The sequence below is a fragment of the Portunus trituberculatus genome, chromosome 50 (genome assembly GCF_017591435.1).
Source record: "Portunus trituberculatus isolate SZX2019 chromosome 50, ASM1759143v1, whole genome shotgun sequence".
NCBI lineage: Eukaryota > Metazoa > Arthropoda > Malacostraca > Decapoda > Portunidae > Portunus > Portunus trituberculatus.
In genome coordinates, this window is record NC_059304.1 from 3,805,495 (window position 1) to 3,826,711 (window position 21,217).

Here is a 21,217-nt window from a genome sequence, read left to right on the forward strand (position 1 = left end):
CCTCTATAATTTTCTTCATCCAGCTTGTCTTTTCTCCATCTCTCCCTTTCATTTTCCCTCTCTCCCACTCCCCCTCGTCATACTACTTTCCTCCATCTTATCATTCTCATCCCCTTCCTATCTTTCTCTTCCTCCTACAACGGTTCATCACCTCATCTCTCTCCTTCTCTTTCTTTCTACACTACCATCTTATACTTTTTCTTTAAGACGAATAAAAAAGCAATGTGGCACAGTTACGGATGAGTTGCGGTTCTGAGAGAGAGAGAGAGAGAGAGAGAGAGAGAGAGAGAGAGAGAGAGAGAGAGAGAGAGAGAGAGAGAGAGAGAGAGAGAGAGAGAGAGAGAGAGAGAGAGAGAGAGAGAGAGAGAGAGAGAGAGAGAGAGAGAGAGAGAGAGAGAGAGAGAGAGAGATTGTGTAGATCGTCAAATTTTAAGAATCTAAACCAAATAAGGCTAAACAGAGCGCGTTGTTGCTGGCATTAGTATTTGAATCATGTTAGACAGACACAAGCGATCGAAGGCGAATGTAAAGTCAGTACACGCACCAGAAGATACCGCGGCACGTTTCACAAGCATGGAGATAAATAAACACAAGGGTCGAGATAGGGAAGCAGAGGGGGGCAACGGGAACAGGTTTAGCAAAGGTTAAGACAATCTGTATCAGTCATGTTCACGTCACTCTTTCCACTGAGCAACTTATCGCCTGTATTTATTCTTCCTTCATCTCCTCTCAGCCATCACCACACCACAGCCTCCTTCTCCAGTTGGTGTTAATTTTCCTCTCTTTTCTTCACTATACCTGTTCTCGTTATAACTACATTTTCTACTTGTTCTTCCTCTTTTTCTGTTCCTCTGTGTTTTCCGTTTCTCCTCTCTTTCTCACACGTCCCTACTCCTCCTCTATACTTTTTTACCCTGCGTCCCTCCTGCTGCTGCTGCTGCTGCTCCTTCTGACAACCTGTTATTACAATCTCCCATCTTCACATTGTAAAGCTTTAACAGATATAAAGCCTTTCCTTCTTCTTTCTTTCTTCTTCTACTAAATAATGCTCGGCGCTTTTATTCCTGATCAGAACATATATCAAGAACATATATCTATACGTATACAACAATAATAATAACAATAATAAAAACAACAAAAACTAGAACAAATTTCCAACCCTTTATATTAGCACAAGACGAAGCTGTTTACAAGATATTTGTACTTCAATTCACCACCACCACCGCCACCACAACACGTCACTGCTTATCACCTGCCTGCCACTGCTCCAAGCGACCCTTCACCCTTACCACGCCACGCCGCTCCTGACTCACCTGAGTAAACGAGTAGAATAGCAGGTTAATGGCATCAGTTGAAGCATTCAGGAGAAAAAGAGAAGTCCATACCAGTCTGCCATTTTTTCTTTTACTCTTGTTTGAACCAGAGAAAGTTGTTCATTATCATAAATCTTTTCCTTACGGCGAGTTTTATATTATCATCTCATGAATCCTCGAATGCTCATGATCCACGTAATTATTAATATGTGGAGATCAACTCCATATAGTTAGAAACCAGCTCATGATTCACCCAGAACTTAATCGGTCCAGACACCACACTTGATTGACGTACACGAAGACCTAACCAATTTTACAATAACATTTACCCCTTCAGTACTGGGACACATTTTAACCATGAATTTTGGGTATGATTATGTTAATCTATTTACTTTAGGAGGTGTATATGGAGATCAAAAGATTAACGGCCAGAGTCTTCACTATTTCAATCTGTAGAAAATCACCAAATAGTAACCAGAATAAATATAAAAACGCGTCACACCATCCAAGGAAACAAATTTCTTCCTATTAATCTAACAATGTTGTTTACCTTATTCACGTTTTCACCTAGATGATCATTAACCATATGATTGTCACCAAATATGATCTGTGATATACCTGTACTTGTCAAGGTGAACGCTGCCGCACAATGCTTCACGCTGCCACACAATGTCTCACGCTGCCGTATAATGTCTCACGCTGCCGCACAATGCCTCACGCTACCGCACAATGCCTCACGCTGCCGCACAATGCCTCACGCTGCCGCACAATGCCTCACGCTGCCGCACAATGCTTCACGCTGCCGCACAATGCCTCACGCTGCCGCACAATGCCTCACGCTGCCGCACAATGCCTCACGCTGCCGCACAATGCTTCACGCTGCCACAAAATGCCTCACGCTGCCGCACCATGTTAGGTAGCTGATACCTTTCTTTAATCTTACGCACATTTTTAACAGCGTATCAAGAGGTTACACTTCGTTAGTAATATCTTTTTGAGTGAATTTCCAGTCAGGCTCGACATTGCTACGGATATACTGTGGAACCATTACTGCCTCTTCCAATTATCACCAATTTTTTTCTTTATGTGCCAAATTTGGAAAACCATAAAATAAAAGTCGTCTTAAAAATACCAATTTTTTTTTTTGGAAAGGCCTAAAAAATGGATAATCTTACCAATAGGACCTCCTAGCGAAGCGGTAAAATACTCACATTTAGTGATAAAGTACTTAATGCACAATACGTTTCTTGTGGTTTCACTTGGGGGACGGCCTTAGTGTGTCGTACACAAGCCTTCTAATGTGCGGTGTTCGGTGAGTTTCCTCTAAGTCCAGCCACGAAGCTCCATCACACTCGGAAATGAGCAGTACACTGACTTGCATTTGTTTATAGCTGAGGTTTGTGGGTAACTGCTGAATAGGATTCTTATTGTGTCTATAGTTCTTTTGTCCAATGACGTATTAACAGCACGAGCTGCGCCAATGGAAATTTGCTATATGTATTCGTAGGCGGGGCACAGCTGGGCAGACAGGTTCATGAAGACATCTGTGTGCGCAGTTCAGCCATGGCCACCAGGGACATTACTTGTAAAGGTTGCGAATTTGATTACTGGGAAATCATCGCTCCTGCAATGCAAGTCAGTGTACAATCGAGAAGAGGACTAGCCAGGATCTACATCCTTTCGTTAAGGTATTGTGAGGAGGGGTATTGGTAGAGGTAGGGCATATTGTGTGAAGCTATAAGAGAACCAGTGTGGGGGGAGGGAAGATAACCTAAAGCAAGGATACGGTAAGTTAGGTTTATGTTTGGGTTAGGTTAATGTTCAAAGGGGGGATGCCGGGGGAGCGCAGCCACCCCTGGCTAGGATACGTTAGGTTAGGTTAGGTTTATGTTAGAGTTAGGTTAGTGTTGTAGGTGGGGTCCGGGGGGTCGCAGCTCCCCCTGCTAGGCTAGGTTAGGTTTATGTTAGGGTTAGGTTAGTGTTGTGAGGGGATATGGGGGGCGCAGCCCCCCCCCCTGCTAGGTTAGGTTAGGTTTATGTTAGGGTTAGGTTAGTGTTGTGGGGGGATATGGGGGGCGCAGCCCCCCCCTGCTAGGTTAGGTTAGGTTAGGTTTAGGTTAGGTTTATGTTAGGGCTAGGTTAGGTTAGGTTTAGGTTAAGGTTAGGTTAGTATCCTACAGGGGGAGGGTTATGTAAAACTTCCCTATTTTTAGGGATATTTTCCAACATTTTGGGGAAATTTCCCTAGATTTTTCAAAGTCCATATATCACTCAAATATGCCTTCCCCCCCTAAAACCCCCGATTCACCACAGGCCCCCAAGCTTGCTGGGATTCGGGAGGAATGACCTAAGAATATATAAGGAGGTGCAATTGGTAAGATTTACCTAAAAACTAACCAACAAACAAGAAATACTGTCCCAACCCCACTAACCTAACTCAAGGTAACCTAAATTAGCTGAGAAGACTCCGACCCCCATGTACCCCTCCCTTAAAGACAGGGATGGGGATGTGGAGGCTTGCATTCGCTGAACCTCTCAATATTTTGACCTCACCTAATGTAAATAAACCTGTCGTTGCGTAACTAAACCGAAACCATTACCTACCCTAACCTAAACTAGCTGACGGCTTTACCACTCCCTGGACCACTTTATGGATACCAATTTATTTTAGTATTACTCACACCGGCTCACCACATAATAATCTGGAGGTACTCACAAAATTAAGGTAAACAGATCCCAGGATTTCCCACTGTAGTGCAGGAAAAAAGTCGAGTAGATCAAAATTGCAATCCGTGCACCTGTCTGTCACTAGGATGAAGGTAGAACTAACGTGACGCTTATCCGCTGCCTGTCGTACCCTAGCGGAGGAATAAATGACTAATTCCAAACTACACAGGCCATTTCAGTTAGTGGTACTACACGTAGCACAAACGCGCTCACACACAACCTTACTTAATTACATATCAATATGACAATTAATTTTCATCCAGTGCAATAAAAATATCAGTCCATAAATGGTGCATGAAATACCTGCCACGGGACTAGTTACAGCGGCAGCGTGATGCAGTGCAGTCACAGTACCCGTATACCAACACACTAACTAACACACGCATTACACAGCATCCCTCCTAGCGAGCCTCATCAGCATAGACATTTGTGACGCGGCACAACGCAAATCACATCACTGTAACGTAACCACGCTTGGTCCCAACACAAAACCACCACACACGTGCTATACAATGACTAGCTATTCATCATCACGTACTGTATACATAATTTAGATGATTCACGAAGAGCCGCTGTTGGTAAGAATTACGTTACTAACATTTATCATTATCATTGTTATCACCGTGGACTGCAGTATTTTGTTAAAGTAGTATACAGTCATGAACTTGCCTTGCTTTTATTTATCGGATTAGTAATCTGTGTGATGGTTTTACTGTAATGCTGTGGTCTTCTACTACTATTTATACTACTATTAGACATATATAGATAGGCGCAACAAAGAGGTCATGGTATGTATGGACAAGTTCACTTGGTTGTTTTCTTGTCACGTACCTCTAGAACACACAACAGCGAGACACATTAGCGCACGTGTGTGAAAATTTCATAGTATCACTTCCGCAACTATAAAACCGCATGCGAGTTATACAAGTAGCGCTATGAACCTATTTGTCATATTCTTCTAAAACAAGGCACAAAACATTGGTAGCACACTATAGACAATTGGTCTTCTCAGTCTGACAAATCTGATTTTATCCGGTAATCTGCAAGATAAACAAGCGAGTCGCATACAAGGTAACAAGAGAGAGCAACTCACCACGGGGTTCCACAGGGGTGATAACAGCCTTGCCACCCGGACAGCGTGACGCCTGATTCCAGACTGAGGTTCCATGAAGCAGAGAGCAAGACAGGCCACAGCTGTAAATAGTAATAGAAGACCGCATATAGTTTGAGCGCTACCGCCTCCATTTACACTGGCAGTGGTCGTAAAAGTGGTGGCACTGGTGGTGGTGCTGAGTGTGCACCATAAAGTGAAAAGGGAACTACAATCTATGAATTTGTATAATTTTGCGTCATCACCTCGTTGTTTAACACGAGAATGACATTTAGAGAAAGCCTAAGTGTTCACCATAAAGTAGGGGAACATGATAGACAGAGGACGACTAAAGCACCATTACAGTATCAGCGCGACGACCGCATCCCAGTCATATCAGCACTGCTCCTCGCATTACTGTGCGGTGTGAGGCCGCGTGTCAATGACCGCCGCCACCGCCATCGTCATGACCGTGGCTGTCTTAACGCCACTTCCCTCACCTGTCCTGGCAAACTTAACCAACACTTGAGGTAGAAAAAAATAGAACATCGCCACTCCTCTGCACATTAAAAGCCTCATTTCACCCGACACTTAACAACTTAAACGCTCATCTCCTCTCATTCTGTCACTCCCTGCACCTCTCTCTCTCTCTCTCCTCCTTACAGTACATCACACGCTCCTTGCAACCGCCCTCCCTCCTCTGCTAATCCTTGTATGCCAGTGCCTTCCTGCAATTCCTTGCCCCTTTTAACACGACCCCGCCCCTTCCAGTGCTCCCGCTCTTCTCTCTTCCTTTTAGGATGATACTGAAGCATGCATAGGTTCTTGCGGATGTAAAGCACACACAGGCATGAGAGGGCTCGTTTCTTACTCTCGAGATCAGACGCTAGGTTATTAGAGGTAATGAGCGGCTGCCATGCGTCTAACGGAACGGGGCAAAGGCCACATACCACATGTATACATACACAGCAGGCGCTGAGTGATCGTCCGTTTACGTATTTTTCCTCCTCATCACTGTCTCTTCAGATACTTTCACGTTTTTTGCCACTCTTCCATTAATCTATCCTTCAATAATAACGCAAGAAAAGAATTATCTATCATAAAAATCATAGTAGTCATAATCAATTTCTTTAACTTCAAGCAATGAAATCAATCAGTCAATCGCTATTCCCACATTTTAAGCAGTAGAAACAGTTGCTCATTGATGTTAAGGGTAGAAAGTGAGTTACAAAATCTTATGGAGAGTCTTTAGCACGTAAGACAAACTGTACGAGCAAAACCATATTAGTACTTACTTCTATATGTGTGCCAGTGACGGTTACCTTTATGTCTTGGCGGGTTAGCGAACTGCAAGGAAGATAAAGAAAGACCCTTATCTTCCTCGACCGTTTGTACACTGCGGCGACACACACACTACTCGACTCTGAAACGAACCAACGGAACAATAAAAACTAATGCTTCATACATTCACGAAAGCCAAACCAACACTGCTATATTAAACGAACCGAGCGTGTGACTTGATTGGCGCACAATAGTTAGCTTGGGGAAGTTGTTTCATGGTGTGGGTAGAAGCGTGGGTGCGTTTTTCTGTATCCAAGAAGAATAAAAAATACAAAGAAACTAAAACTTGGCTAGAGCTTTCGCGGTTTCTTTTTTACTCTCTCTCTCTCTCTCTCTCTCTCTCTCTCTCTCTCTCTCTCTCTCTCTCGATGCGTTAAGAACTGTTATCAAGCAGGAAAACAGGGAGGGAGTTAGTGTCATGTGGTTGCTAACTGAAGGAGACATGGAAGGCAAGGCTGTCTCCTTCTGCCAGCGATGTTTCAATGACGGGGCCAAGGCTTCATCAATTGATCATCGGCATTTCTCTTTCCTTCTTGTATTCTTACGTTCTTATGACGTGCCGGCAGAGGAAAAGAAATTATATACGAGTCTTGTAAAAAGAAAAAAAAAAAAAAAAAAAAACAGGAAGCCTCACTTTCTTCACTCAATTCAACTGTGTTTTGCGTTATCTCTCATGTTTTAAGTCTTTTGACCTGTCAGGAAACTTCAGACTGAGGAAAGACGCTGAGCACAATATGGAAATAAGTGCATTCATTGCAGACCAAACCAAGGCTGATATTCCCTATAGAGCTGAGCAAAAAATGATCGACACTTTATAGATCTGGTACAACTTGCTTCATGTCTAATCATACTCACAAGCGTCTCTTTATCTTTGCGGGAGGAAACCGATTAACTAAGTACAGGAAATATTGTTGTAAAATCAAGTGTTACCTAACTGACATTAAACAAGTTATTTACATACGTGGCTTATTAGTTTACATATAAATGGACGCTACTTTTAATGTAATATCCTGTAATATTAACAAAAGAAAACACAAAGAATATTCCTTTTAGCTATAGGGAGGTTGTTTGTGGCAAGCAAACCTGTCTGTCATATCAGAAGCAAGATAAGTAGGATGGCAGAACAGTAATTATATCCGGCAGCACACGAAAAAAGCAACTGGAGAAAGCATGGCGAGGAGAAAACAATAAAGTATATACGAGTAATTGTATCATTAAACTCCAGCGCAGAGCTTCGCCGAGCAGCATTATAAAAAACGTAGTGTATTCTCGAACTCTATTTGGAAAAGCTTCCTTCTCTCTCTGGTATAATTGGCAAAGGTCACATGGTCGACTAATCTGGTTTCCAAGGATATTTTTTCCACTAATGCATAATTCTTATCAATTATTATTAACGATAGACTCGTGATCACTCTCCAGATAACCCCATTAACAAATGATAACTGACATAACGCTGCGAAACGTTTCGGTCGCTGAAGCAGTGCTTAATATGCTTAATATGTATAGTAGACAATAATAATTCATTGATGAGGGATGATAGATTGAAATAGGAAGGTAGGTTTCATATATAGGAACGGCCACGTAAAGGCTTCTTCTGTTTTCTTGCATTCTTATGTTCTGCATTATGCTGCCCTATGCTGAGCTGTGCAGTGCGGTGCTAAGGTTATACCTTATTTTTTGTTTTAATGTTCTGTATTATGGACAATAGTCTAAAACACTTTCGCGTCACATCTCCACTGTTTTCAAAACCTTGAAGATGAAGTAAAAATGTGATTTTTAAGGTTACATTTACGATTGAAGTGGCAGATTAGCAAGATTTTTACATTATTAATAGAATAAATACTCTTGTAAACCTGACTAATCATCTTACAGGCCTTGGAAATTAGTCTCGGTGAAAGGGTGAAAGGCTACGAACAAAATGTGTTGTGCTGTGCTGTGTTATGCTGTGCTGAGGTTATTGTTGTCCATTACAAGCGGAGGCCAACACGGGGTCGCGGCATCACTGAACATGGTTGGAGGTTCAGTTAAGGAAAACACTTTCCTTGAATTCAATGGACAGGTCGGGAGGCACAACCTGAACTGCACTGGATGTTTTCTTTCTCTGAGTCTATATTTCTATTTTATATTGCTTCCTTGTACCGCCGCCTTTGTAGCTTTCTCTGCTTTCCAAATATAGTGTCAGATGTTAAGAAAGGACGATCGGGCAAGTGAGATAACGAGTGAACTGATTTGCCTGAGTTTCCAACATCAAGTTAATCAATAGTGAACTCTGAGACGCTGAGGCAAATATAGCTCGTATTTGACAGTTAATCTTCTGTCACGAAACGATTTAGGATTTCTTAAGGATTGATTTAAAGGAAAATGGAGATGATTAATCTTGCTATCTTTTGGTGTAGAGTCCTTGTTAAACTGTCACTACAATTACGGAAACCCCTGTGAAAACCTCGATCACTTCTATTAGATGCCAAGGCATCAAGATATTTCAGAATACTGTCTGTTAAGTTTTGACAAAAGGAAAATTACATGAAGACGGTCCACTCTAAGTTCTGAGAGAATAGATTTCGCCAGAAAAGGTTAAGCGAAAACTTTACCTCAGGTCATCTAAGTAAACCTAACCTGGTGTAACTTAACCAAATCTGATCTAATTTAACGTAATCTGACTGAACCTGATCTAACCTTACCAGACCTGACCTGACATGAGCTAACCTAATCTGACCCTTCCCAGCCTTACAAAGGCATTATTTTGTGCATGGCTGTATACTCAGAAAAAAAGAAACATGATTAACACATAAGCGGAAAATGTAAGAGAGAGAGAGAGAGAGAGAGAGAGAGAGAGAGAGAGAGAGAGAGAGAGAGAGAGAGAGAGAGAGAGAGAGAGAGAGAGAGAGGGGGTAGGTCAGGTCCAGAGTTAGATGGAAGGCTCAAGATCAATGCACTGACGTCGATCTCGAAAGTCAAGAAGCACCGGTTTCATACTATTTTTACTAAGAAAGACATCATGAAATACTGTTTACTTTTATTTCCTGCATCTTGTGCATCTTGTGTTGCTTGTCGGCAGGGTATCATTTATCATGTGCCTGTCTTGCTTTCTCTGGTCAAGAAAACTCTGCATCTCACTAGCTCAGGTACGAATGGATGAAAAAAAGGGTAGAGGTGAACAAGAATTAATACAAAAGGAATGCAAACAAGTAAGAGAGAATACGAGAAGATATCAAGGAGGATATCAAAGAAGCAACAAACTTTGAGGTTCTAATTGTTATTATCTATCATTATCATTTTTATTATTCATTAGAAAAGAACAGACACAGCATAAGGAAAATGGAAAGTGTAATCTAAAACCAGTATTGTTTAAAGGGTAAGGAAATGAGTGTTGTTGGCACAACAATATGTTGTGCTTGGAGTGTGAGTGGGCGGAGCCGCTGTGTGGAGACTGTAAAGGAAATATAAGAAACGTCTTAAATATCACTCAGTAGAAGTCGATACCTAGCACATACTTGGTCCTTACAGATGAACACATGAACGGAGCTTTGCATTTTTCAGATTCCGTCGTCTACTGATCAAAGAAATTGTGAGAAAATATTTGTATTATTTATTTATTGCTTTTGCATCACTTACTGGCACAGATAGATGGAAATATGAGGAAACCTAAAATAAATATTGCTTGAGATCTGACATGAAAAACATGAGAACAATCTTCGTCGTACACTCCACTACAGATCTGATACATTACATCACTGGTGCAGACGGGAACGTAAGGAAGCCACTGTACCATTTCTCAGCACCGGCACCATGCAGCGAGGCGGCGTGACAGGCGAGGCGCTGCGGTGCTTCCTGCATACACCACCGCCACACTCAAGGACGTAAATGGAGTGAGACAGACAGACAGAATTGCTTAATAACAGGACGTATGAATGGAACACTCTGGGATGCCGCCATCACAACACTGCTTGTCGCGCAGTATCCTCATCCGCTACCAGCCCGCCGTGAGAACAAGGAAATGCTTGGTAAGCAGTAAATAAGAAAGTGTAACTATTCTTTGTCGTATATCCGAGGAGTTGAGCCCCACAAGTGCATGAAAAACTGAGTCAGTGCTGCCAGGCTTCACACATATACGGAAAGCGCTTTCTTTCAGACAAATATCTGATGGGAATAAACCTGTTTGTTTAATAAGTGCATGTCGGGATGAAGTGCATTGCATGGAAGACATCATGTAAACAGGCGTGCATGGCAAAAGGATTGCAAAGCGGAACAAATTCTTTATAACGTTGCCTTATTAAATCAACAATTATATTTTTGGCTTTCTAATGTTTACTTTTTTAAATTTCAGTGACAGCATATCAAGGGGCGCCTCTCACTGATGGGAACACTTGGGAGTTTTCAAGCGTAAGTGACAAGAGCAAGCAGTCCTGTGAGTGCGGCGCGGTGGGGCTGCTCCCAGAACGCGCTGATGTTGGTGTTGGCGCTGCATTACCATTCAGTGCATCACGCCGCGCCTTGCCCTCAGCATGCCGAACGTGCATCTGTCTCTGCCGTCCTACCACTGTGCCACTGGCACTTGGAGGCGTTCTTGCTGACGCTATCAAGGAGACTGCCGTGACCACGTCACACACCAACGAATAAATGAACGCTTAAATAGATGAATAATTAAATAATAATGGAATACTGTAAATTAATAGTTTGACTATCAGATTACAGGAATAAAGAGTATTTTGCGAGACCATTTAGTACACACACACACACACACACACACACACACACACACACACGGCCCGGTAGCTCAGTGGTTAGAGCGCTGGCTTCACAAGCCAGATGACCGGGGTTCGATTCCCCGGCCGGATGGAGATATTTGGGTGTGTCTCCTTTCACGTGTAGCCCCTGTTCACCTAGCAGTGAGTAGGTACGGGATGTAAATCGAGGAGTTGTGACCTTGTTGTCCCGGTGTGTGGTGTGTGCCTGGTCTCAGACCTATCCCAAGATCGGAAATAATGAGCTCTGAGCTCGTTCCGTAGGGTAACGTCTGGCTGTCTCGTCAGAGACTGCAGCAGATCAAACAGTGAATTACACACACACACACACACCGTCAGTGAACACCTGCAAATCCCGACATAAAAGGATGGCGGTTGGAAGCAGCTCCCACATATCAACATTTGATAACGCGTAATGTATAATGATAAAAGTTACTAAACTTATTGTTAAACTAAATTTGGCGAAATCTGTTTCGTGCACAGATAAGTTGTAAACGAGGTGAATAAAAAAAAAAAAAAAATGGTGCCTGAGGACAAAATGTACAATAAAAAGTAATCGTAACCTTTGCTTTTATGCGCACACAAACAAACAAACAAACACACACACACACACACACACACACACACACACACACACACACACACAAACATCCTACGGTAATTAACAAGGTGTTCTTCTATCCTTGACTTCTTCCGTTTTTTTTTTTTTGTCTCACGGATGCCTGCAGTTCATCTTTTCCTGGAAGTTCTTTTTCACTCAGACACAAAGCAACTACACTTTCTGCTGACCGCACTCAATATTTTTCCGACGCACTATGTAACCTTAATCGCGGTATGTTACACATCAAACCACATAACACGCACGTTTGGCGCTGGGACGCATGATACACGCACCCAACATCGTCAGCTGTAAAATATCTGAAGTGTCGTGACTCTTTTATAAAATGTTAGGATAATTAATAATATATTTAATTAAGTGCAAGTAAGTATATTTTGAATGTTATTAGTAGGTTAGGTATAGTGGCGATATCTGACATTGGTGTGTAGTGGCGATATCTAGTATGTTTGCTAACTTGGTAACTAATGGAAGCCTTATTTGTACTTGAAGAAATATCATGAATGCCATATAATAATTGGTTGTGATGAGCATACTCATTTGAAAGGGGCATATGTCTTGGTACATATATGGTACACAGATGGGCTGGGTAATTTTAGGTGGTTGTAATACGTGGTAGGAGCTTTATTGTAACTTTGACCTGAGATGTCTTAGTTTGGTATGAGAGCGGGTCACATAAATAGGTAGGTAAACATGTGAGTGCTCGCGCTGGGGTAAAGGGTTGGGCTCGTGGCCGTGATGGCGAGAGTTCTATCCTGACCCACGGCAGTTACTTGGTGAGATTAGTGGTATTTTCTCATCATCCCCAAGTAAGGATTGGCCACTAGCTGACATGTCCGCCTTAATGACCTTGTGCAGTCGACAGCCATTAAGCCCAAGCTTTTCTTTTTGTGGGTGCTCTCTTCCTTCGTAAAGTAAATGATGGTCTCCCTTATCATCCTCACTTGATTCTGACAAAAACAAGATAAAGTTCACTGGGTCATGCAACGGTGAAACGTCACCCTCATATAGCCAAAGCCACCCCACTGTTACTAAAGTCACTGATTAACGCACTATCCGACTGTTAACATCAGCAAGTATTGTTTTCCCACCAAGGATAACAGCGAAGGTACAGACACACTCATGGCTGCTGACGCACGTACCTGCTGGCGTGCTGGGCGACAAGTGATTAGTTGTAATTTTTTAGTTTTGAGTGTAACTGAAATGGGTGAAACGTATCTGCTAAATGGACTCCATAGGGAAACACGTGCGTATATTGAGGGGAAACTGTACAGAGAGAAAAAAAAAAAAAAAAAAAAACGATACCTCGATGTACGACTACTCACACAAAGAAGAGAAAGTCAAAGTCTAAAAATAGAGACATGGTGAAAGGTATTTATGCGATTAAGAGTAAAAAATGCACGATATTCGCGAGAAAACTGTAACCAGAATCTGCGAGGTTGTAACCGCCGTAGGATAGGTAGGACCATTGTACATAAGTATATTAATCATTATAGAAATCTGATGCAATCTTTTGTAATGTGGTGCTACATGTCTAAATGCTGACCTCGCCTTTTCCTTAAACAGGGGTTGCAGGTGCTTCTCTATTTCATAAAACTAACTAGTACTTCGTTGGATTCATGATTAACTCAGATAAATAAATAAATTACTATAATCTCCATAGGTAGGATGCATTTTATATAGGTATCACTATAAGTGAGAAATAAATGTAATGCACGACACAATACACCCAGTGGACATTTCCCCCGTCACATGACCGACGCCCTTGTGTCAGCATCTTGGAGGCTGGGCGCGGTGGGCGCCGGCGACGGCCGGCAGAAAGAAGATAACCGGCGACTGGGAAGTGCGGGGTGCGTCAAGTGTGTGTGCGTCTAACCTGTTACCTGTGTGCTGCGGGAACTTAGTGACTCTGTGAACTCAGTAACATTACAAACATTTTCCCGAGTTTAAAACACGTTTCCGTATGTACTTGTACGTGGGGTGTGGACACCACTTGTAAATTTGTACATAATATACTAACTTTTATACACTGAGTTTTCCTTGTACACCTGGGTTGTTAAGAAACACTAACACTACCACTGAAACCGCTCGGCTGGACAATAAATAAAAACAATAAACTGAATAACTTTATGTGGGCCTACAGAATCTACAGTTGGCCTACTAATCAAACAAAGTTAAGCTTTATACAACCAAAACGCGTTTAACAAGGTATAATATTCTCACCTAGTCTAATTTTCACTTTTTCTCCCATAAAAGTTAGAAAGTTGTCGGATCTAGGCAGTGCCACTAGAGAAACATCTTGTGAGGACAAACATAAAGAAAAGATGAAAGAGAAAAAAAAGGAAAGAAAAGAAGAGGAAGGAGAAGTAGGAGGAGAAGGAGGAGGAGGGGAAGAAGAAGAAGATGAAGAAGAAGAAGAAGAAGAAGAAGAAGAAGAAGAAGAAGAAGAAGAAGAAGAAGAAAGAAAAGAATACAAGAAGAAAAAGTAGAAGACACAAACAGGAAGAACAAGGCATAGAAGAAGAGTAAAAATAATAATAATCATATAAATAAAGAAAAATCAGAAGAAAGTAATCACCTCACAATTTCCAGAGTAAATTATATAATATTTCCTGTTCATACACCCATAATTATACGTGAATTAATAGAATGAAATATATACACCACATGATATTATAAAGGAAACACCAAACAGCAAAATAAATCAAGCAAATAAGAGATAAACAGATTATATACAGTAAAGATACAGAATAATCTTGATAAATTTCTCTCTTAGTTAATATTTCTCTCTCAAATCTGGTTGAGTTTTCTCTACTACAGAAAGTAATTCAAGTCTAAAACTCTCTCTCTCTCTCTCTCTCTCTCTCTCTCTCTCTCACACTCACACACACACACACACACACACACACACACACACACACACACACACATACACACACACACACAAACATATATTATACACAGCTTAAAATGAAAAAAAACAACCCTAAAATGAGAGAGAGAGAGAGAGAGAGAGAGAGAGAGAGAGAGAGAGAGAGAGAGAGAGAGAGAATGCAAACAAATGAAATGGACTGAATTAAGAAAGTCCAGGAAGCCAATACAAAATAGAGATTTAAGACGTTAGAGAGTTAAGACCAGAAGAAATAGCGTAAAGGAAAAAAAAAAAAAAGCAGACATTTTTACAGAAAGAATCACACACACGCGCGCGAACCAGCAGTAAAAGCAGTGGAAAAATTAAGAAACCAAGGAAAAAGTGGACCAAACTCTGAATGTTGAAAATATAAAACATATCATGAGAGAAAAAAAAAGGGCAAACTTGATTCTAGATGAACACGTGAATATATATATATAAAAAAAAAGTGAAAACAGAAAGACAGAAAAAAATAAAAGAGAGAGAGAGAGAGAGAGAGAGAGAGAGAGAGAGAGAGAGAGAGAGAGAGAGAGAGAGAGAGAGAGAGAGAGAGAGAGATCTGGGATAAGGAAAACTAGGAAATAGAACAATAAGAGTGAAAAAAAAACCCATAAGGAAGAAATAACTACAATAACAACAATAACAACAACAACAACATAATGAATGATTAGAGGAGAAAGGACATGACAAAAAATAACAAAATAAAGGAGAAAGAGAGAGAGAGAGAGAGAGAGAGAGAGAGAGAGAGAGAGAGAGAGAGAGAGAGAGATAATAAATACTAGCTATAAACAAGCGGGAATAGAGAAAAAGGAGGAAGACGAGAAGGAGGAGGAGGAGGAGGAGGAGGAGGAGGAGGAGGAGGAGGAGGGGAGGAGAAGGAGGAGGAGAATAAAAGACGAACAACAACAACAACTTCATCATTAAAAACAACAACAACAAGAACAAAAACAACAACATAACCTTGCCGGGGATCAGTAATAATATTCACTACTTTGCTATGAACGTTCACTCGTGATTTCCCTGGTGGTGGTGGTGGTGGTGGTGGTGGTAGTCGTCACGCAGGCAGCCTCTGACAAGTTAAGTAATGCAAGAATGCCTCGCCTTTAATAAACTAAGCAGATTAATATGAATCAATGAACTTTTTCCTTCTTTATTTTATTAGTCATCCTTTGAAGATGCCTGTGGGGTGTTTTTATATGTTGTATTGCACGTCTGGCCAGTAGAGCAGTAGAGCTTTGTTAATGAATGTGTGCTTTGTTAATGAATGTGTACTTAGCTTTGTATGGAGGCAAACTACATGATAAGATCCTTAGAGAGAGAGAGAGAGAGAGAGAGAGAGAGAGAGAGAGAGAGAGAGAGAGAGAGAGAGAGAAAAGAAAAGCCATAAAATACCTATACACAAAAGTCACACACGAGTCACAAAACGTGCCAACACTGATGGAATTCTACCGCCCACATCCCTTACCGTCCTCCATCCCCCCTCCTCCCTTTGAGACCTCTGCCACCTCACCACGCTTCCTGTATCAACAATTCAACAGGTTCAGCCAGCCAAGGCGCAGCAGTGGGTCACGCAGCATTAGCCAGGGCGGAGTTTCTTTCTCCCCATCCCACACACACACACACACACACACACACACACACACCACCCAGCCACTCTCCAGACGCGCCGACAGTCTCCTCTGGCAAGCTACCGCAATGCTGATGGAGAGATATAACCTGTAATAAAATGTACCAGCAGACAGATGACATATTAATCAGAGCACCGGTATATATTTGTTACTGCTTCAAGATCCGTTTTCTTTGGCTATTCTAGGGGAGCCTGCTCTAGATATCAATTCCCTTTCTAGATGTTTCATTACATTATAAGCTCCACAGACAGCTTCTTAATTTATCATCCAATCGTCCTATCAGTTAGTCTTGATAAAAAAAAAAAAAATAAGATACAAATGTGTTATATGATCAAGTAAGTGATAATGAAGTTGATATTTATGGAGGAGCAGGTTTTTGTTAATAAATTCACCTTTACTTTTTCTTCTTTTTAAATTGGAAAAATGGAAGGAATAAAAAGGAGAGCATGAAGGAAAGAAGAAATAAAAGTACGTGAGGAAAATAAGGAAAGAAGAAAGGAAAAAAGAAAGGAAGGAAAAGAAAGCAGAAAAAAACGAACAAAGAAATAACAAAAGAATAGATAGAAAGAAAACCAGAGAAACTAGACAAACAAAAAGATAAGAAAGAAAGAAAGGAGGAATAAAAGGAGGACACGCGAGAGGCATATCACATTTCAAAGTAATTTTATAGTTTCCAATTCTTATCACCATGAGATCACGTTCACGCGGCACACTGGACAAGACAAGCATCGACAGGAAACTTTCTCTAACCCACACGCAACTCTGGATCTCAAAATAACAGTGCCAAACGAATCCCAGACGAAAGGATTGGACTGCCTGAGAGAGAGAGAGAGAGAGAGAGAGAGAGAGAGAGAGAGAGAGAGAGAGAGAGAGAGAGCACAGGTGACGGATGATTGTCAGATATTATTCACAAGGGAGATTGAGGAATGAAAGACGGATTTCCTACGTGTTCCATTAGTGGATGTTGAGACAAAAAGAACATTGGGAGCGAACTGTAACGAATGAAATTTTTGTTACCTCGGCTCTCTATCACGTCATGTAGGCCAAAAAAAAAAAAAAAAAAAAAAAAAGTGAAAGAGATAGAGGTAGCGTAGGAAAAAAAGAAGAAAAAGAGTGAAAGAGAGAGAGAAGAAGGAAAAAAAAAACCTTGTCATCTGTATAGGGTCAGAAATTTCGCTTATTCATCGTAATTTCACCATTTCTTACAACGTTCTCAGCTCCAGCTATAAGACAGTATGCAGGAGACTTCCCTCCACTCATGCCGGGTTTTCGCCTCTAAGGGCTTCACTGGACTTGGAAAGGGGCTGGACTGGAAAGCGTATACTAGGACACAAAAACACAACAACACATGTTTTCTCCTCGCCCTCCCACTCGTGACTAATCTATTCTTTGCGCGCATATCACCGCCTCACTCAATGTGCTGCGGTGTGGCATTATGGTGGCAGATCGCATGCTCGGGACTGCTTATTATTTCGCATATGCACCAGACTAATACTTGCTTTCTTTTCTAATCCTTTTTTACGAGTGTGAATGACCCGGAGAGAATGATGGATTACTGTGGCTCTTGGCGGGGGCGGGGGAAGACTATTTAAAAAAGTGTGACGGTGACGCAGCTATATCGTCAATGAGGCAGGAGAGAGAGAGAGAGAGAGAGAGAGAGAGAGAGAGAGAGAGAGAGAGAGAGAGAGAGAGAGATTAAAGAAAAAAAGAGAGAAAGGGGTAGAGAGCAGTGGTGTGCAGGGCGAGACGTGAAATTATGAGACTAATAAACTGAGAGATGATATACGGTAAAGAAACGACTTGAGTGGGAGGAAAGAGACGGAGACGACTTAGAATAGACTTAGAATATATATATATATATATATATATATATATATATATATATATATATATATATATATATATATATATATATATATATATATATATATAAAAGGCAAGTTAGCGGAAAATGGAAGTGAGTTTGGAGAGGGAAAGAGTGCGAGGACGAGGACGAGGACGAAGACGAGGGAGGAGGAGCAGAAGGAGGCTTACTAGGGAAAGAATGGGATTTGAGAGGAAAGAATGTTACCTCAAGATGGGGCTAAGAGATCGTGGAAGGAGAGGGACGCGGCGGGAAGCTCCGTAAAGATATCAACTGCACAGGCCTACATGCAAATTTTGGAAACAGTGAAATGTCTCAAGTTTATTCCGTGTCTTTCCAGGGTTGGAGGTGTTTCACGTACTTACATATTCCCTTCTTTCTCTTCCTCCTCCTCTTGCTTTCTTACTTTCTTTTAATAGTTTTTTCATTCTTTTCTGTTTTCTTTTCACTACAAACATTTTTTTATTTCGTTTCTCTGTCTGTCAGAGTTAATGAAAAGCACAAAAGAAATTGGGGATTCATGCACCTTTCTCTCTCTCTCTCTCTCTCTCTCTCTCTCTCTCTCTCTCTCTCTCTCTCTTTCTCTCTCTCTCTTTCATGCTACTTTTTACTATCCTTCCTTTTCTCTTTCGATCTCAATGTTTTTCTTCCATTTTTTCCTCAGTTTCTATCCAACTCTCTCTCTCTCTCTCTCTCTCTCTCTCTCTCTCTCTCTCTCTCTCTCTCTCTGCGACCGTCTTTCCTGCTTCTCCTTCGTCAGCAGGAAAGGAGGCATTGTGAGGGAGTCCTGTAGGCTTGGGAACATCCTTTCAGTGTCCTTGGGTTGTTGCCTGTTTGTCTGTCTGTTTGTCTGTTTGCCTGTATGTCCGTCTGTCTGTTGGTTTCCTTTCTTGTATTTTTCCTTTTCTCTTTTGCTGATTTTCGCCTTTATATCCTCACTCCTTATTCCTCTTTTACACAACACCTCTCCTGTCGCCTGTCTGTCTGTTTGTCTGCCTGTTTTTTTCCTTCTTTTCTTCCTCCTACCTTACGTCTTCTGCTCTTCCTTCTTTTTCTTTTATTTGTTATTCTAGCCCTCACTCTTCTCTCTTCATTTTCTTCTCTACTTCACTCCTCTCTCTCCCTCCTCCTCCTTCTTCTCCTACTCCTCCATCTCTGGTCAATGAAAATGCCAGTCTTTCTTTCGACTTCAAAATTAAAGCAAAAATATGAACTAATAATATCCGTAATTTTTTTTTTTCTGCTCGTCAATATGCGTCAAAATTCAATACTAGAGTCTGGGAAATAATCTCTCTCTCTCTCTCTCTCTCTCTCTCTCTCTCTCTCATGCACCCTCTCAGAAAGCAATGTTGCCAAGCGCTCAGTGCCTCACGTAAGCAGTCGTATAAGCACTACAATGGCAACACTGCAGCGAGTGAATTAGAACAGTGCCGAGAAGATAACGTCAGGGAGTGGCACAGAGGGATGGCCCGAGAGGAGTGCCGTGGAGGAATGAGGGCGGGGAATGATGGTGTCTGGGGAGCGAGCTGAGACACGAGAGGAACATTATGGGGATGGTTAGTGATGAGTGGAACGATGCCTGTTTATAGGGAATGGAGGTGGAATGTAAGGAATGTGTTAGGGAAGATAGGGAGTATGTAGCAATGAAGACGGTTTGGTTTTCATAGGGTGGTGATTCTCTCTCTCTCTGTCTGTCTCGTTTCTTTGTAGACTCATATAACCGCTCTTTTAAGTCTAGTCTGTCTTCTACTCCTTCTCCTCCTTCTCTCATCCACCTGCTTCTCTCACTACTCTTCCTCTTTCTCTTTCTCTTTTCTACATCCTACCTCATTTTCTCCTTACTTGACTTTCTCTTGCTCTTCTTCCTTTTCCTTGTCTATCTGCCTATCTCATTTCTCTTTCTCTTCCTCCTCTTCCTATTCCTTCTTCTCACGCCTACCTGTCCATCTTATACTCCTCCTCCTCCTCCTCCTCCTCCTCCTCTTCCTTTCGCGGTTCTATTGTCTCCGGTTCGCGTCTCCCCATTATCATTTCAAACATAAATCTCACATCCATTGCCGCGCGCATTTCTTTCACTCTGTCTCTCCACCTCCGCTCCTTTCCCTTCTTCCCTCCCTCCTATCATAATTCATTTTCTTTTTGCTTCCCTTCCATGCACATTTCTCTCCTTTTCCTCTTTTCCTCCTTTGTGCTTTTCACGTGTGTTTTCCGATGCCCCGTCTCTCTCTCTCTCTCTCTCTCTCTCTCTCTCTCTCTCTCTCTCTCTCTCTCTCTCTCTCTCTCTCTCTCTCTCTCTCTCTCTCTCTCTCTCTCTCTCTCTCTCTCTCTCTCTCTCTCTCTCTGTCCATCATTACTACCTCTGTCTTTCTCACTTGTTCCTTTCTTCTTCTCCTCCTCCTCCTCCTCCTCCTCCTCCTCCTCCTCCTCCTCCTCCTCCTCCTCCTCCTCCTCCTCCTCCTCCTCTTCCTCCTCCTCCTCTTCCTCTTCCTCCTCCTCCTTCTCCTCCTCCTCCTCCTCTTCCCACAGGCTGTCAGCGAATACCTACTCTCTCTCTGTCCAGTTTTTGCTTCATTCTACCTTCTTCTTTTGCTTCCTGGCGCCGCCCCTTCCTCCTCCTCCTCCTCCTCCTCCTCGCCCTCACCAAATCTTAACTTTCCTTTATTACCTTTCGCCTCCAACGCTTTCCCTCCATCCCTACCTACCTTCTTATCTGCTTACCTGCCTACTCTCTTCCTCTGCTTCGTGCCTAATTTTCCACTTGTTCCTTTGCTTTTCCTTTCCCTTCATGTCACATTCCTTTCTCTCCTATCTCTAATCCTCCCTCCCCATTCCTTTTCTCTTGCAGATCCTCTATCGCCTTTTGACCATTATACCCTAACTAACTTTCACCTTTTAGTTCTCTTACTCTTTTTTTCTTTTTCTGTATGACTCTTTTTCATCCTTTGCTTATCCCTTACTTCCCATTCTTTCAAGTTATTGTGT

At 41.9% G+C, this 21,217-nt stretch overlaps 1 protein-coding gene and 1 long non-coding RNA gene across 2 annotated transcripts; one reads left to right on the forward strand and one right to left on the reverse strand.

Annotated features, from left to right (window-relative positions):
* Nucleotides 1-478: 478 nt before the first annotated feature.
* Nucleotides 479-6,546, reverse strand: LOC123500040. The gene is made up of 3 exons (XR_006673155.1): nucleotides 6,426-6,546; nucleotides 5,134-5,234; nucleotides 479-1,313 (listed from the first exon to the last, which is right to left on the reverse strand). It is a non-coding gene; the product is annotated as an uncharacterized LOC123500040 (long non-coding RNA).
* Nucleotides 6,547-10,192: 3,646 nt separating this feature from the next.
* On the forward strand, nucleotides 10,193-11,206 carry LOC123500009. The gene is made up of 2 exons (XM_045248604.1): nucleotides 10,193-10,475; nucleotides 10,799-11,206. Exons 1-2 carry the CDS (start codon nucleotides 10,379-10,381, stop codon nucleotides 11,089-11,091), a joined length of 390 nt encoding a protein of 129 aa, XP_045104539.1. The 5' UTR covers nucleotides 10,193-10,378; the 3' UTR covers nucleotides 11,092-11,206.
* Nucleotides 11,207-21,217: the final 10,011 nt, after the last annotated feature.

Coding starts and splice junctions, on each gene's coding strand:
- LOC123500009 (XM_045248604.1), top strand. CDS start 10,379: ATGAATGGAACACTCTGGGATGCCGCCATCACAACACTGCTTGTCGCG. Junction 10,476..10,798: donor TGAGAACAAGGAAATGCTTG/GTAAGCAGTAAA, acceptor TTTAAATTTCAG/TGACAGCATATCAAGGGGCG.